Source organism: Diplotaxodon limnothrissa, linkage group LG15, assembly GCF_057381915.1.
Source record: "Diplotaxodon limnothrissa isolate DT_005_m linkage group LG15, D_limnothrissa_male_GT1.1, whole genome shotgun sequence".
NCBI classification, from domain to species: domain Eukaryota; kingdom Metazoa; phylum Chordata; class Actinopteri; order Cichliformes; family Cichlidae; genus Diplotaxodon; species Diplotaxodon limnothrissa.
In genome coordinates this window covers 3373031-3391010 of record NC_140610.1, presented here as the reverse complement: position 1 = coordinate 3391010, position 17980 = coordinate 3373031, and the positions used below count along the sequence as shown (strand labels likewise).

The 17980-nt window shown below is 40.6% G+C and overlaps 1 protein-coding gene across 1 annotated transcript; it reads right to left on the bottom strand.

Annotated features, from left to right (window-relative positions):
• Nucleotides 1-392: 392 nt before the first annotated feature.
• On the bottom strand, nt 393-8304 carry snw1 (SNW domain containing 1). Its single transcript, XM_085372382.1, has 14 exons — nt 8267-8304; nt 7633-7786; nt 7337-7498; nt 6989-7084; nt 6221-6327; nt 5221-5325; nt 4878-4947; nt 4708-4773; nt 4496-4612; nt 4265-4406; nt 3573-3675; nt 2734-2851; nt 2427-2590; nt 393-1212 (listed from the first exon to the last, which is right to left on the bottom strand). The coding sequence occupies exons 1-14, from the start codon at nt 8278-8280 to the stop codon at nt 1020-1022; spliced, it is 1611 nt and encodes a 536-aa protein (XP_085228508.1). The 5' UTR covers nt 8281-8304; the 3' UTR covers nt 393-1019.
• Nucleotides 8305-17980: the final 9676 nt, after the last annotated feature.

Sequence of the window (17980 nt, the reverse complement as noted above, 5' to 3'; positions counted from 1 at the left end):
TGATTATTTTCCAGAGCCAGGGAAAATAAAACTGTCAGGCTGCATAAATCATAATTAATTGTAATTAATTGAACTAGTTTTAGCCTAATCATCACATAAATCGCACAGCCAATTTCCAGTGGGGGGAAAAAGCCCTGAAAACTACTCACACACTGTAATTGATGGCTTTGCTGAATGCATTTCAGGCATTTAATCATCTATGTAAATGGGCTGCATTACTCAGGAAGTGATTAAAATAATGGAAATCTACTATGTACAAACTATGCCAATTACACAACTAATGGACTTCCCACTATGTTGGAAAAGTTTAGAATAACTGAAGCTTAACCGGACTAAAAATAACTGACAAGGAAAGACAAGTCAAACTTGTTTACTAATTAAAAAAGCACAGCAGTTACACACGATATGAAACTCAATCCATTGGTAGTAATGTACAAGAACTATAAATTTGGCTGGATTTATATCTTCTAGATACATTTAAGCTGCTGTACACATCTGCCATAAAACAGGGACTGTGCTCACAAATGTACGAGGGGTTTAAATTAAACACTGCCATAACAAACAAAAGGAGGGAATGTGAGGAGAAAGTGAGGAAAAAAAAGGGGGTAAATACTGAGGAATTCCTGTTGAGTTTATTCTGTAACCTTCAGCATTACAGGTTTATAAAAACAAAAGCAGACAGTGACTAAAATCTACATTTTTTCCAGGGTCAGTTATCACCATTCCCAGCCACATGTGAAATGAAAGAGGTTGCACTGTATAAAGAGTAATGTTTCAGATGCAGAGCCCACTCATACTTTGCCTCACAACAAATGCTCAACATGGGTTAATGAAGTCTAATAGACAAAAAAACAAACAAAAAACAAGCGTTTTACACAGCCTTACACCCTCTTTCACACTGAAAGAAGACATCAATCTTAATGTCCAGTCCTGACAGATACTTGTATACCACAACACCCCTCAACCGCTGAGGGGATGCACTGACTCCCCCTCTGTATAAGAAGTGCACCGAGCTGCTCTCACTCCTTCCTGCGCTTCTTGTCGTGGTAGTCATCCTTGGAGCGGTTGCTAGTGGATGGCCTCTTGGAGCCGCCGTGCTGCTTGGCTTGCTCCAAAAATTTATCCAGACCGAAGGGATCCTCCTCAAACTGAACAGGTCCTTCGCGCCTCTGCCCGTGGTCGGCGCCTGAGAACTCTTTGTCTGGGGCAAACCTGAAAGTGGACAGGAAAATAACTCATTACCAATCCCTACCTGATCTGCAGGTTATTAAACGGACTCACTGACAAGGGGCAGAACATTTTGAATGAGAAGAAAATGACCCTGAAAATATCATGGAGCAAATGTCTCTGGTAAGTCAGTCAAAAACTGTTTTCAACATTCTGTTTTGCACAATGGTCTCGCACCCTGTGGCCAACCAAACACTCCTGAAGCACAATGACAACCTGGTGACTAAACATATGGGACAGGCTATGCTCAACTAGCCGAGTGTAGCACTGCTGCCTCAAGGACGAGACTTCCTGCTGGGATTCATGTGAATGCTTGTCTCGTGCCTCAAAATAAAATTAGAATAACCTTGAAATTTTTTAGGTCTTTGTCATTTAAAAAAAACATAGATACTCCCTTGGCTAAAGGGCGCAGGCTTAGCCATCTTGGTAGCAGCCTAATTAACAGTTACTATGCTTAGATTCCACACATTTTCAAACACAAAATTCAAACAAGACAACAGCGACGACTTCAAGTTATTATAAAAGTGAGAAAACTGCTGGCGATGTGAATTGACCAGCTCCGGGAAAAATCAACTCCCAATGCGAGCGACTGAAGGAATTACCAATGAGAAGGCAGGATACCACTAGCTGACATATGACCTGGTATAAAAAAAAATATATATGACAAAGTTATTTAGGTAACCGGAGCCTGGAATGTCTGCTAGCAACAAACCGTCAGCACCAAACGATGCACAATGAGCGACCCACGTCCTGTGCAGACGGAGCGTATTGGAATACCAAATTGTATCCATGGCAGAAAGCTCTGAAATAAGGTTCACATGAGGAAGTATGATCACACATCTGTCACTGTGTTCCTGAGTTATGTTGTTAATTACTTGCTGGAACAATACGACATCCAAATAAAGCTGACACAGATACCACCACTTCAGCTTTTTTACCCTTTTAGACATATTAAACATATCTCTGAAATGACCTCATAATGAGAATATGAATATAATAAAGTAAGTCCAAGGTGTTCTTGATTTATTGTGTTCAGTCCTTCCTTGGGTGACTCTAAATTTTGGATGTGTTGTCAACACATTATGTTTATCTTAAAGGAACATTTTTGTAATCATTTTCTTCCCAGAACAGTTAAAAAGGTGAACAGGTCAAATAACGCCGTCTGAAGAAAAAAAGACAAAAAGAAAAAGTCCTCATACCTGTTGTTGTGCATGAGTGAGTCCAAATCATCTGCATAAGCATCTTTGTCTATATTCTTGCTGGGCCTGTAGATGTTGGAGGCCATATCTCTGCCACTGCGGAAAGGCTGGTCATACACGTTGTACGTCTCATCTTCACCACCAGCAAAGCCACTGTCCATACCCTGAAAAGAATGAGGGAAAAAAGAAAGACTAAGATCCAGTTTGATCTGGAACTGAAACTTTCAGCTACATTTATCTTCACAGCAAAAAACCCAAGATGTGAACGCTGGAAGAGTGGAACTAAAAACGTGAGAATCATTCCAACCTTGCTCTGATTGAAGAGTCTCTGGTCATATTGCGCCTCGCTGGAGGAACGAGGGTTGGGCTTGCCCAGAGCGATGAGCTCACTGACGTCCCTGTCCTGATCTCTCTGCAGCTTCGACCTGGGACGCGGAAAGAGGAAATCAAAGGGATGTTCAGCAGAAATCAAAGACAAGATAGAAGAAATGACTCATGGAAAACTTTAGAGAAAGTTTACTTTAACTTTCTTTAAAAGTGCTGTAATAATGTGAGTGCTACAGCTTCAAAAATTTAAAGAGAATAAAAGTGTCATTTCAATGTCATGTTATATAATACATAAAAATTTATTGGAAAAATGCTGGGAGAAACTTGCATGAATGCTTAAACTCTGTATCCTGGCCTTAAAGCTTAAATATATATTGAAATGTGAAGTTTTTTTATTCAGTTCTTGGTGACTTTAACATCTTGATTGTCCTTCAGCAAACAGTCATCTCAAAGTGAAGTGAAAAGTAATTTTAAGATAACAAGGTCTGTGCTTTCTGACAGCTGGAATTGTGACTGTAATGAGCTCTCCTCTGAATTTCACTTTCTTCCCTTCTCCACGGACCCACAGTTCCATCAACTGACAACCTGACGTGCAGAACACATGACTTAACACACAAATGCACACTGGCGGCGCATCCCCCATGCACAAACAGTCTGTGGATCCTGAGCGCGCTGCTGGATCCTGCTGCGTTTGTTCAGTATTAGCTCTAGCTCCATGAATGATTCAGCAGTGTGGACTGCATTCGTGTATGCGTGCGTGTTTAGAGGGAAAGGGTGGTTGAGTTCACATGCGGTGCGTTTAAAGTGCGTGTCCAGCACCTCTTATCGGGAGCAGCTCTGGAAATGTTCCTGTCGTGCTGCCTCTCTTTCCTTCTGTCATGGCGGATCTCGTCACGCTCCCTGGCCTCGCCGTCCTCGCCACCTGCCGCGAGAGATGGACGGATGGGAAGAGGGAGAGAACAGGGTGCAAAGAAAAAACGAATAATAAAGAAGAAGAGAGAAGCAAGGGGTACACATGAGGTGAAATGGTGCAACAGAAGTGTGGAGTGAAAAGAGCAGGGGAACAGGGCGGGGCAGAAAGAGAGGACAAGAGAAGGTTTTATAAGTAACCTTAGAATATTTGAATCAAAATCACAGCTGATGGATGAAGCATTTACCACAGCAAAAGTTCTATTTTATAATCACAGTCAATGTCCTGTAGCTAAACAGTCATTCAAGGCGTAAAAAAAAGAAGAAGAAAAAAATAGACACGAAACATTGATTTTTCCTCTCAAAAATATACGTGAATTATCAGTGGGGAAGCAGGAACATCATTTCACAGCTTACTGGTCCTGTCAACACTGGCAGACTGAAAAATGTTGTCATGATTTATGCCGGTCATGTTCCCGATTTGGAAGTGGTGACAGCACTGATAACAGAGTCCGCTCTACTTGCTCAGAAAAGCCTCACACAGATACACCCATGAATATTAAGTAAACTTTATATTCCTGGCTCTTATCTTCAGGGCTCACCTTTGTCACCGTGACTTTTGATCCCTGCCCTGCGATCTCGAGCCATTTGGGCCAGCTCCCTCAGCTTCTCCTCCTTCTTTTCCTTCTCCTTCTGAGCCATCTTCTTCTCTACCTGAGCTCGCATCTCCACGGCCTCTCTGGCCTGCAGACATAATCAGCATTTAAATATAACCAACGAACGATCACTTTAAAGCACAACCTTTCAGATTCCCTTTGACAATCATGTGTTACCTTTCTATCAGCAATATAAAGGGCCTCAGCCAGCTTGGCAAAGTTTTCATTGATGTGAACCGTTTGAAGACCCCTCCCATCAGCAGCCAGACGTTTGTCGAGTGGGATGGTGTAGCCCTGAGCGCAACCAAGCATAGTGAGGAAAAAAAAGTGGGCACACACATGTACAAAAAACAAAACCGACCCAATAACTATTTCAGATGTCATGTTACCTTAGCGTTCTTCCAGTTGGAGATGCACGGTGGAATCTTCCACTCTTGCTGCTCCTTGACCGTCATCTGTAACAAAACTGAGAAACTGTCAAACATAGTGCAAGCAACTTGATTTAGGATGCAGCGTTAAAATGCCTGAAAAGCCGGACATCTGTTTGAGCCAACTCTACCTTTCTGCTTGGAGAATGCATCACAGGGGCAGGGGGAGAAGGCGGTCCACGAGGAATCTTCTTGTTGATTCTGAAGCACGAAGAATGACAGGCAAAATATTTTAGATGTTTAAAAAAATTAATCCTGTAAGACTTTTTAACACATTTTACTTGGAAGTCCTCATTTACTCCTTACTTTAAATTTCTAGGGTGATCAAAACACCACACCCACAAAAGGGACACATTCTACAAAATAAACATCTAGATATCATAACTATGTATTAAAGTGTCAAAACAGACATTAATGGTTAAATGAACACATTTCAAATTACATAAATTAATGATGGAGATAATGTTTACTTACTTAAAACGTGGAGGTTCCATGGGGTCTTTCTGCATTTCCACCATGCGGATCACCCTCTGTTTGGCCCCTGAATTAAATGCCACTCCCTGTTGGGATGGGGTGTACCTTGAAAAGAGGGAGAGGATGAGGGGAAAGTGCCAGACAGACAAAACTTTATCCTAACCCACACTGACATCCGTTAAAGCTAAAAATACAAGCATGTAGTTGCGCGGCAGCAATAAGAGCTTTCTGAATTCTCCAAATACTTCAATAGTTCATTTAATAGCCCTTTAAACAGCATCCTGTATGAAAGGAGAAAACATAATGCTATCCCACAAGTTAGTGATACACCATTTGACCATTTATATAAACAATTAACATAACTGCCAAAGTGGTGCAGGTAATGTGAATGATAATTGTAAGTTAATCTTCCATTTCATGTCATGAGTTAGTGATATATTTTATCAGTTAAACTCTGATCATCACATTTTTCTAATAAAAAGCTTCTTGTTAAGTTGTTGCCTTGCATGAAATACACAGATCTATGCATGTTCTCAGAATCACGAGTCAGACTAATTGATCAGTGTGTTCAAGGTTCTGCATAATTCTGCTTGCACCCGTACCGTCTGTTCTTGTATTGCAGCCTTTAGGATGATCAGAAATTAATCAATAACTAACTAAACTAATACAGTCTCAGTGCAAAACTCTGGTTTTGTAGACTGAAATTCAAGTGAATCCAGAGGAGAGCTGCATTATTAACAAAGAGGTAATTTGGGGGGATGATCTGAATTGATTCCTAGACTTGAGTAGTTATGTTAGCTAGTTTACATCATTAGCTTACTGTTAATAAGCTATACCCAAAAGCTGTTGTACCCGCATTAAAAGAATCTAAGAACAGGAGTAGAACTGAAAGAAGGCCTCAGGCCCATGTACTACAGAGCACTACAGAAACTGGAAGTCAACCTTCCGACCCTCCTCCCTGACTGTGTGCAGTGTTGATAATCTTCTGACTAATACATACCTGATGTACTGTGCAGGAGCTTGTTTGTCTGCGGCTCTTACAGGCATGGCAGCAGCGATTTTTTGAGACACCTGCTTCTCCAGGGCTGTACGGGTCTTCTCTGTGAGCTACAAAAGGATGATCATGTTTACATTCCAAATTCAAGAAAAGCACATGTCAAATGACACAAGAGAAACTGTACTTCTCAAACATGTAGTAGTAAGAAAGCATCCTGACTGGAAACAACATCAACTGATGAAGGTTGAGCATGGTGCAAAATCGGGAGATGAACAATCTCAAACAATTGCAGGCTTTGATCTACTGAGAATCAGTAATATCTCAAGTACACTAAAACACTACAGCCTGAACTGTCTTTTTATTTTCTTTACTTATTTATTCATTCATTTAGGTCTTTATGGTTTAGTTTGCAGGAGGATTAAATAGACTTGAATCAGTAATTTTGTTAGACAACCTTGTATTTCACAATGACAACTAAAACGAATCTTAAAGATAAGCAGTCATCCTGGTGTCCAACACTTCTTACTAATTAAGTTTAAAAAGTCTAAATACAAAGTTGTCAAAACTAATTATGACAAATTGTTTCACTCGCTCAGCAACTTTACTGGGACAAAAATATACGTTGTCCATTTTTTCTTTGACATCATCGATACCTCCGAAAAGCACTTTGTGACGGCTTTATATAAAATTTTTACTTCTTTGGTAAATGGTTCTAAAAATGACAAGTGAGCACTCAAATCTAAAGTAATTCTGAGGGCGACGTGCTCTTACCTCTTGTATAGCCTCCTCATCTGGCTTCTGTAGTCCTGGAGCATCTTCATTGAGAACTTCCTTTGGAAGCAGGTCTGTGTATTTACTGAAGATCACCTATAAGCATGAAAAATGAAACCAATAAAGGAATACCACTTTTTAAAATGAAAACAGAGCCAGAGATGCAAATAAACTAAAGCCTAAAAGTCATTTTCTGGCCGTGCGAAAGCGATGTACATGACAGGTTTTATTCAGGCCTTAAAAGAATTGCTGATTTTTATATTATGATTTAAAGACAAATTCTTGGATTGTATGGATTGTATTGAGAGGATCCCTGCTAACTGTCGAAGGGATAAAATGCTCATATACCTTATCCTTTCCCTGTCCTTGTCTGGCAATGGCATCATATTTAATCTTTCCTTCTGCATCCACTTGTACTGCCAGGGCATTTGATGTCTTCTTCTTTCTACCCATCTCCAGAGGAAACTGAGCCACATGGATCTCTGGGAAAGCACCTCCATCTCCAAAGTCCTGCAGAAACACATATTTTGCAGTGAAAACTCAGGGTTGATTTCATCTTCAACCCGTAGAGGTTAGACAAAAAGGGACCCAACTATAAGCGAGCCAAACAAGAAACCTTATCCCATACGAGCAAGAGGTTTTACCTCGAGTGAGCGAGGTATCCAGCCTTTTCTGTGTCCATAAGGAGGGGGCTCTCTACGGGATGCAACCAGGGCGGTAGAGTAAGACTTCTGGGCCCGGAGCTTCTCCTCTGCCTCCAACTGATCTTGGGACAGCTGGGTCGGCGCCGGTAAAAAGCTGAACACACAGGAATCCTCATGTAAGTCTCAAAGTGATGAACAGTAACACAGGCGCTCTAAGCCCTGGCTAGCATTAGCCGCTAGTGACAACAAGTAGCTTCGAGGTTAATTAAGACACTCGTGTGTCAGTTCAAATAGCTAATGATCAAGGTAAGTTAAGAGAAAACGTTAAAGAAGCAAGCTTAAACACGTGGCTGCCTAAACTACGTCTACACAACGAACTACATCATATCGTGACCACAACTGCGTGCTGATAAGCTAGCTATGCTAAATGTGGAACTCGCGACATTTTTACTTGCTAGCCGTAGCCGTTGGCATCGACTAAATCAGATACAGAAACGACAGCGTACATACCACACATATCAGTGTGATACATTAATCGTAGTCTACACACCAGAAACCAATCGGTTGAATCGATATCTTATTTCCTAACAGTTTTGCAATTTATAACTACAAAAGGCTTTGTCGTGAAGCTCACCTCGTCAGAGACATCTTCCCGTTTCTTCCTAAGCAATGAACTACACATGCGCGAAGACAGAGCAGACATGCGCAGAATAGAACAGACGACAACCACCAGAAACAAGAAACGTTCTGGACAAAGTATATAGGTGGAAAGTAGGCAGGGGCATTTGTAAGGTCTAGGAAACGATGGCTGGAGAAAGAAGAGCAGAATTCTTCATACTTTTAAGTTAGAAAAGTATCATGCAAAATTGAAAACAATTACTCATTTAAGAATAGAAGAAGTGGTAACTGATAACCTGAAAATGATAACTAATTCATGTTCATCCTATTATATAAAAAAAAACTTTATACGCAGTGATGCTCTGACCTTTTTAAACTCTTTACAAAACACTCCCAAACTGGAAGGAAGGTGAGGATTTATGTGACACTATCTGTCAAAAAAAATCTGTGAATAGTATATAGTCATTGATCAATGGTATTTGATCAGTGGTTGTTGATCAATGGTCATGACAATGTGCATGTTAATGATTAAGGAACTGACCTCACAGCCCATTGTTTATTCAGTGGGCTGGTTTGAGTTATTGTGCAAAAGTACTGTTTATAAGGTTGGGGAAACCTGCAGTCAGCTGAGACTGAAGAAGTCACCTGGATGAGTGATGAAACGTTTCTCCCACTGAAAACACTTTGTCCAGATGAACAGATTCAACCTTTTGGGATCTATAAGAAGGCTGAAAAATAACAAATGGGACAGATAGCTTGTCATCTGAGTTCTATAAATTATTTCATCTTCAGTTGATGCATTACCGTGGCGTATGACTCAAGGATTAATTACTCTAATTCCCAAACCTAAAAAAGATTTGCTTTTAATAGACAGCTGGCGTCCTATTTGCTTATTGAATAATAATTACAAAATTGTGGCCCTTGTCTTTGCACAGAGAATCAAACCGGTGTTAGAGTCAATAACTGATGAAGAGCAATTTGGCTTTTTACCTAACAGACATATTTCCAATAATATCAGGCTTATTTTGGATATGTTGAATTAGTCATACCTAATTCCAGATAATGGCTATATTCTGTTTTTTGATTTTTTTTAATGCTTTTGACACGGTTGAACATCAGTTTTTACATCATTCACATAAAAGCCTTGCCTTTTTGTAGTTATATAACAATGCCAACTGCTCTATTAAGCTTAAACATGGGTCATCAGCCAGATTTAATGTGCAACGAGGCATCGGACAAGGCTGTCCAATTTCACCATATCTTTTGCTTCTTGTTGCTCAGCTGCTCTGCTCACATATAAAATCAAGCAACTTACAGGGCATTTCTATCACTAACATTTCTCATTGATCAACTTGCTGATGACACAACTTTGTTTTTAAAACATAGCACAGGGATTTCTTCTGCAAGTATTTTGTTAGAATCATTCTCTAAAACTTCTTTTGCCTTAATCTTAAAAAGTTTGAATTATTTTAAGGAGTGTTTAAGAAGTGTTTTATTTGGAACAACAGTTATATTCTCTGTAAAAACAAATCATTTTTTTTCCAGAACTGGTTTGATAACAGTCTCATGGCAAGCCAACTATTTAATCAAGAAGTGCATCTGTTTACTTATACTGAATTTTTACACTACTATAAAATTCCTCTTTCTCCGAAATAATTCTCTGTTGTTTTTGACGCTATTCCCTCAGGATTGTTTTCACTTCTTTGATGTGTAACAGGAAATAGAGCCCAGCTTCTGCCTCCTCTGGTCTCTGGAACTGAAATTATTCAGACTAGTTTTCTACCCTTTTAACCACCTAAAACAAGAACCAGACAACTCAGAATCTGTTTCTTCAAGATGTGCTGTTCATGCTTTTATTTTTGGTGGTTATTTCTTGATTTTATGTTCTTAAAAATTGACAGTAGGCTTTCTAGATCATGTAGTAACAAAGTGAATAGAAAAAGGTCATCCTGCATGCTAGATTTATAGAGTCCTAATGCAGTAAGTGAGACAGTGTGCGGGAGTTATATTTACATTGTTGTGAAAATACAAAACTATACTCACTGCCTTTATAAGCCATCTGTATGTTTTTTTTCAGTTGGTGTTGTAAGTAATACTCACGGCTATCAGTGGAGTCTCAGGCAAGCCAGTAAGTGCAGACAGATCAGATTGTAACTTGCTGCAAAAAGCATTTGGAGATTCTGTATTGAGTGTACGTGCCAAGCATCAAACTGAAGGGCTGAAAAATGAACCCGGCATAGACGTGTCAAAAACTGCAGTTCCTGGCTGCGAATCAAACCCCACAGATGCTCCTGTTAAAGTGCCTACATTTAAAGCAAGTATTTCTTGCATGTTTTATCCATTTAATTAATTAAATTTAATTCATTGCTAAAATTCACAACTTCATTAGCAGCTTGGCTGCTCTAAATGGCAGGTGCCAGCACATGTGGCTGTCGATGGGAGCTTTCTGCTGTGCTCCAGTTTTGGTGAATTGCACCTTTCTGGCTCCAAAAACGCAAGTTAGCAAGTATTTAAACATATAACAGAAATCACGGAGGCTATTTCCATCTTTTATACCCTACAGTCAATGATATTTGCTTCATGACGCTTTTTTCGTGCTAAGTGTTGAAAATGGCAGCACACATGTCCTTGACATCTGTCATGGCATTACTATACTTGAAAGTTTCACAGCCCTGATGTCCCCCCTTTAGAATATCTTTTGTTTTTGAAGCAAAGTGTAACAAAGCAACATTTTGGGCTGGATTTAGGTGGAGATGAAGGCTGAGGCAGAGTATAGCAGAGGCAAGAGGTGCTTATTTGTCCACATATGCTATAACTGCACAGACAATTAAGGGCAGGTCAGGCCTTCCAACAGTAACACAGCGCACACACTGTCTAAGGACAAATGGCAGCCTTAAATACTCTCATCTGTTAAAGGACTAAACCATTATTTGCTCACATGTGAGTTTACCAAATTCCAATATTCCACCATCTATAGACAACCCACATTTTCATAAATAAACATATGCATTTTACCATTTTCTAATAACAATGAAAACTATGATATATTTTAACCTTACATCTCAGCACCATCATAAAAACACCAAAAGAACATGTTCCCCACACTCTCTTAACCCATCGGCTTTCCTGGAACCTTTAAACGATGTCCGGACTCCCGGGAAAGCATTTGCCCAAACAGCCTGGAGAGGTCACAGAGGACTTTTTACATCAAAACTTTTACCTCTAGACTTCGCACATAAACCTTTGCCTAAGTTTTACTAAACACTAGACCTTATTTGCTCCCCATAACAATTCTTTACCCCTCCAGGGCAACCACCACACGTCTCAATGAGGAGCAGCTATGCAGGCCCTGGAACAAAAGGCTACCTGCTAATTATTAAACTACTCAATAAATATTCAATAAATAAACTTCTTTTGTGCAAATAGTTATTGGTGTGCAACTCTATGCCTAAAGTGCGGTGTTAAATAAAATGCTAGTTAAAGTGCTTTTAATAAAAATTGCTGAATGGACTGACAAGTCACTGATAAATTGCAGCCCTTTGGACCAACAGTCCAAGCTGCACTTACATGTTTCTGTTTTTGCAAGCACTGACTCTACAAAGTAGTGTAAAAGCACAAGCAGGAAAAACAGCTGACGTTATCTTGTGTAAAGCAGCTGGAAGGAAACCCTCAAGCAATCACGTCCTAGTTCCCATTTAAGCCTATATGTTTCACTTTTTTACATTTGTTTCAAAAACGTGCTTTGCCCAAGAATTGTAGGATTATGTCAAAATAATAGAGTTTGCTGTTATATTGTATGTGATGAATATCTTGAATCAACCCTTCTGACATGATGATCAGCCATAAAGCAATACGGGACATCCCCACAGGTGCTTGTAAGCTTTCTTTCCTCCCCTTCCTCTGTGTCTCTCCTGTGAGGCAGTCTGTCAGTCCCTCAGCAGAGACATAGTTTATTAATGTGACACAGGGTAAAAGGACACGTCAAAGGAGATCAATCATCGGGCTGTGGTACGGGACAAGAAAGCTTTTAATAAACCCAATCATCTGGGTGCTTCTCCCTCTCGCTCTTTATTTAATGTGCCTGACATTTGGCATTGAGGAGCCCTACACCATCCTGTGTGCACACCCTGGATATGCTGTATCAGGATTACTGATGGAGAGGTCATTGTTTCACCACTCAACTGAAAAACCTCCGGGGAGCTTCTAAGAAGTGCTGTAGACGCATGACAAGCAGCATTTCTTTGTGAATGACGGGGGATGTTTGAATTCAGTTTTTAGGTTACGCTGACAGAAGTGGTCACGATACATTTTTCACACAAGTAGTTTTAATGATTGATTGATCCCACATTCCTGGCCGTTGAATGAAATACAAGAGGCTGCACAAATCTCTTCAGTGGGATTTAAAAATGACAATGACAAATAATTCAATTTTTTTCTCTATTTTGTTTGAAGAGCAACATTTAATGGAATATATTCCTCAGCTTAAGGTCACACAAAAAGCAAACCAGTCGTGCATTTTCTACATCATGAGGCCAGACTAATAATAGTAGGGTGCTTCCGCATGTTCCTGGCTGTGTTTAATTTGGGGTCATGACAAAAGGTGATGCAGGCCAACACGGAGGTGGCAGAGCTCCTGGCGATGTGGACGCTCAGAGCAGCAGTAGTGTCTGAGGCTGGGGAAGGCGACGCATGCCCTGATACATGACAACATGGCCCCTCAGTGTCACTGTAGGGGGACATCAACCAGGGAAAAGTGATGTTTAAACTCTAGGGCACAAGATGAATGGACATAGCCATCATACATCCATCATTCATCCACACGTCTATACATACTGAATGTATCCCTCTGCCCACCCGGCCCACCCGGCTCCTGAATGAAAGTTTTAGGTTCCTTTTAGTGCTGCTGGCTTCTGTTGCTTAAAAAAACATGACCTATCCGTTCAAAGACTCCTTATGGAAAACCAACTGTGTTGATATAACAATGACAAATGTTTCATTATTAATGTACACGAGGAAAGTAATATGTTAACTGTGTTTTTTTAGAACTCTCATGCAATCAGCTGAGCATCACTGTCATGCTCAGGCAAGTTTTGATACATTGTTAAAATAAAAATAAGAACTCTTAGAATTATTTGTTACATTGTTTCTTCATTGTTTCAGCTTCATGCAAATTTTAGTGCACAACATTACCATACAGCAAGACTGTCAAAGAATAATGGTTGTCATTTTTTAAAGTGATGTTAAGCAGTAGCTGTCCAGGCTTTTCAAAGGTCTTTCAAAGTTTTTCTTTGGACATTGGCTTCTTTTTCACCTTTTTTCAGTCACATCCTTATACCTGACCATTTTCAGATGATTATTTTAATGTGTGCTAAAGGGGAAAGAAAGGAAAATTAGTGGTAATGGGTCTGATGGGGTGCTCATTCCAAATTTAGACAGAGGAGGTCAGGAGAAAAATACAGTGTCAAGTATCTACAGCCATGTGTAAGAAGAGAAGGGTGTGTCATGGTTTAGCGTTGCATTTCAGCCAGTGGTGTTAGAGATCTTGTCAAAACGGATGGAACTATGAGGACAGAAAAATGCCATCAGATTTTGAGCCAGCATGCAATACCATCTGGAAAGCTTCTGATTGACAAGGATGAAATTTTTCAGGATGATCATGATTCTAAACACACTACAGGTGCAGTAAAAGCATACCTGGATAACTCAAAAGTGGACAATGAGAAGTACTTGTAATTTGCTCGCTGGAGATACGGGAATCAAAAGAATTTGTCCTCTCCTCGCTCTATTCTTTGGAGAGGAGTTGTTCTCACAGATGAGCTCCCCTCTGCTGAAAATGATTCATGTAAATTCAAGTAAAATTTATTTATATAGCACATTTCACAGATAAAAATCACAAAGTGCTTCACAATAAGATCAGACATACAAGTTAAAATTAATTAAAAGCCTGTTTGTAAAAAATGTCTTCAGCTGCTTTTTAAAGGAGTCAGTAGAGTCTAGACAGCGTAAAGACAACGGCAGGGAGTTCCACAGCCTAGGTGCCAGTGCCTGAAAAGCCCGATCCCCACGAATTGTGAGGTAAATACTGGGAGGAGAACAGGAATAAGTTTCAAAAAAGAGAGAGACATTGAGAGAACGCACGAGAGCCTTGTAGCTCCTCGTGAGGAGTGAATGAATAAAATGAAAACAACTTAAAGTGGGTCACCAGACTGCCAGTTCCAAGTCTGGTGTATGTACACGCACCCACACATGCATGCGCACAAGTACACATTTGCATGCATAATATGCGTGCACAAATACAAATTGACACACTCGAGAGGATGTTTACTGCATGCCATGCAGCACATTTGACAAAAGAGAGCAAAGCTATTGTGGCACTTTGTTTATTCATTGTTGCACTGCAGTCCTCCACCTGAGCTAACAATCTCATATAGCGTCACTATGTGTCACCTCAGATATTAGATACAGAAAGATGGTCTTAAACGAGTCTGTGTCTATTTCCATTTACCTGCCACACAAGGTTACACAGAGAATGCTGTTTCTGTTCCCTCTTCCGGCTGCTTGATGAAGAGAATCGGTTTGAATTACATGGATGTAAGTTCTTCCGTATTGTCACAAATAGAATCTGTAAATCTGTTAGACAGGTATGGACACCTTGCTCGTTATCCCTCACTGGTCATTAGTGCTTAATGTTCACAAAACGTTGTTCTCTTTTTCTAGCTACAAACTGTTGGGATTTCTGATATAACTAAAGAGGGAGCAAAGAAAAAGGAAGATGGGTACAAATTTTACAATGCAAAAAAGACTGAGTGAAATTAAGTTATTTTAAGAGTGGCAAAATCCTGGGTTACTGTGTTGTCAAAGCCAGGGGCAATGCTCACTGGCCTTCCTGCAGTGGAGTCCTGCTCAGTGCTCCTCTTTGCCAGGATTAGGATGGATTCCAGAAAAAGACTGGGCCAAATAAGGTCGGCAGAGGGCTTGCACAGCTTATGGGGGCTAAATAAACCAATGGAGCTTGTCATCTAAAAGAAAGGGAGCAGCACTGCGGACTAAGTGGAAGAAGAACAATATTTGATTGTTCGTATTTGTCTTTGTGAATCCATTATTTTTAAAATATGCATGTTCAGCTGATGGACACAATAAGGTCAGGGGATGGATGATTAAGTTAGCAGAGGATTGGGTGACTCAGTGCTGAAGACCTTGTAGTTTATGCGGCGGCGTAAACAACATTAACAAATGTACACATCCCTGCCCGAGGTTGTGAATGATTATTTTATTTAGCAATGGTTAGATAGAAGAGCAAATAATACAAACATTTTCCAATATATATATTGCATCAATCATGTCCTCTTTTCTTTTGGACTGCTTATTTTGATTTTCATGAATTTCGAGGTCGAATAAATAAACGTGTTTATTCGCCCTTTGGCTCATTACATAATGAATGAACCATGTCAAGCAAATCACATCTACTCCTCAGTTCACAGATTTGCCACTAGATGTCAGCACCATCCCGAGAAGGGTCATCGGTTCTGCACACACACACACACACACACACACACACACACACACACACACACACACACACACTATCACAAGTGAGAACAAAGATGCCTCCAGGTGTTTCTATGACTCTGAGCCCTACTACACTGCATCTGTTTTGCATAAGAAAGAGACAGACACTGAAATGGCGAGATGATGCTGTATACTTGTGGGCGACTGCATGTTTTTTTTTCTAAAGCAGGCGTGCTTGTGCGCAGTTCTGTGCGAGTGCCAGGAAACGCATTAGTAGACAGCGAGAGAGAGAGAGAGGGAGCCAACAGCGGCCAGTCAGAGCCTCTTTGCATCAGCAGGCGGGCTGTTTGAGATACTACCCCCCCCCCCCCCCCCCCCAACCCTCGCTTCCTGCTCTTTTGGCATTTTCCCAACTTGGACAGTGCACACCCCATTTAGGGTGCTTGGTTTTGTGAAATGGGCTCCCATCAACACCAGCACTCCCATCATTTGCCTCCCATGTTGGAGAGGAAGTCATTGATTTCCTAATCAACAAAAAATTGCTCTGTCATTCAGAGAGAGCTTGTTGTTGAGAGGGCGGACAAGAACAAATTAAAATGCTCTCCGCACACACTGGCAAGCCTTTTACGCAATTATTCAGCCTGCTGCGTGTGTTCAAATAAACAAGGAAGCCAAGTTGCTCTCTGTTAAACCCTAATTTCATGCCGCATTCATGCATTCGTGGGCACGCCGTGGCTGGTTTTCGGCACCTCGATGTCGATCTGACCTTGAGAATGGGGAAGGGGGAGATACAGGCAGAGCTAAGTATGAGCAGCGGCACACGGGGCTCGATGAAGGGTGCTGATAGTGAGCAGCGGCAGCGTCTCCAACAGTGGAGATATGCATCGCTCCAGATTTGAGACAGAGCCCTCGAAGTGAAGCAAAGGATTTGAGAAGCGACTTTAAGAATCTGCAGTTCAGCCTCATTTCATGCGCTCCCTGGTTTTCAGTGGAGCTAGCGTTACACACTAAAGAAAGACAATGTTCGCCCAGGTGCAAAATAGTAGTTCTGTGTTACTGTTGGCTTCCACTACTATGACTGGTCTGTGTTACTTTTGTAAGGGATTATGTGTAATTAGCCCTTAGTAAACAGGGTAACTGATAGACAATAAACCAGTAACCAGTTTTATCATATTTCTGATGGAACAACAAAGTTACAAAGTCAGATGCAGGACTAACATCGTTAGCTAGCGCACCACGTACCTCATCACGTCTCACCTGAATATCTTCCTTAGTCTGTAGAAGTATCAACTTTACATAAATGTATATAGTGCCTGTATACTGCTCTCACCTGAAACACAGCAAAATAGCAGTTCTGTGTTACGTGTGCAGTTCACAGGGAAGTAAGGAAACTTGTGCAAGCTGCTGTAGTAAATGTTTGATTTGGAACTCAGCACTTGTTGTCAAGGTCACATTAGGACACCATGGGCTTCAGGGACTTTTTTGGGTGTCTTTTTCAAGCCCCTTGATTTCTCCAGCACAAGTCAACTATCGCTCTGCTACAGCTCCAACCTGCACAAACAGAGCACAACACAACAGCTCAGGACTGTGGCTACAAAAACAAGCCATAGATTGATTGTAAGCCAGGGTAAAGAAAACACACACACACACACACACACACACACACACACACACACACACACACACACACACACAGCTAGAGCTGCTTCATCGTCACAAGGCTATGTGTTGTTTAGTTTAGCTAGCTAGCTTAAATTTTTAATAAAAATGTTTAAATAAGATGGAACATAATCTTGCTTTGATACTTTTATTGAAGATAGTTATTTTCTAATATTGGTGCACACATTTACTCAAAAGTTCTGACTCTGGTTTTCCTCTTTCTGCTAATAATACTTATCTGTTGTGTTTCCGAAAAAGTGGACTGAAAGTAGAGGACATGTCATTGGAAAATTTGTAAAATAATTAGTTGTTGTTCTTTTTGGGGAATTCTAATTGTATTTTTTATATATAATCAGGGAATCTTAGTTTGTAAATTTAATTGTGGACCTATGTTAGGGTTTTTAGATTTATGTGATGTTTGGGTAAGCACCCCCACCCCCCTGCTTGTGTCTGGCAGGATAGCCCATGTCTACGCAATGTGACCAATCCTCTGTCTGTGTGTTCGAAATAACTAAGAGCAATACATAACTGAGGAATTTGTTGCTGTTGTGTTTAGAGGCAT

What these genes read in the sequence shown, in the direction of transcription:
- snw1 (XM_085372382.1), bottom strand. An exon ending in GGATACCTCGCTCACTCGAG is followed by an intron (nt 7,499 to 7,632) that starts GTAAAACCTCTT and finishes GTGTTTCTGCAG; the next exon opens with GACTTTGGAGATGGAGGTGC. An exon ending in CCAACTGGAAGAACGCTAAG is followed by an intron (nt 4,613 to 4,707) that starts GTAACATGACAT and finishes GGTTGCGCTCAG; the next exon opens with GGCTACACCATCCCACTCGA.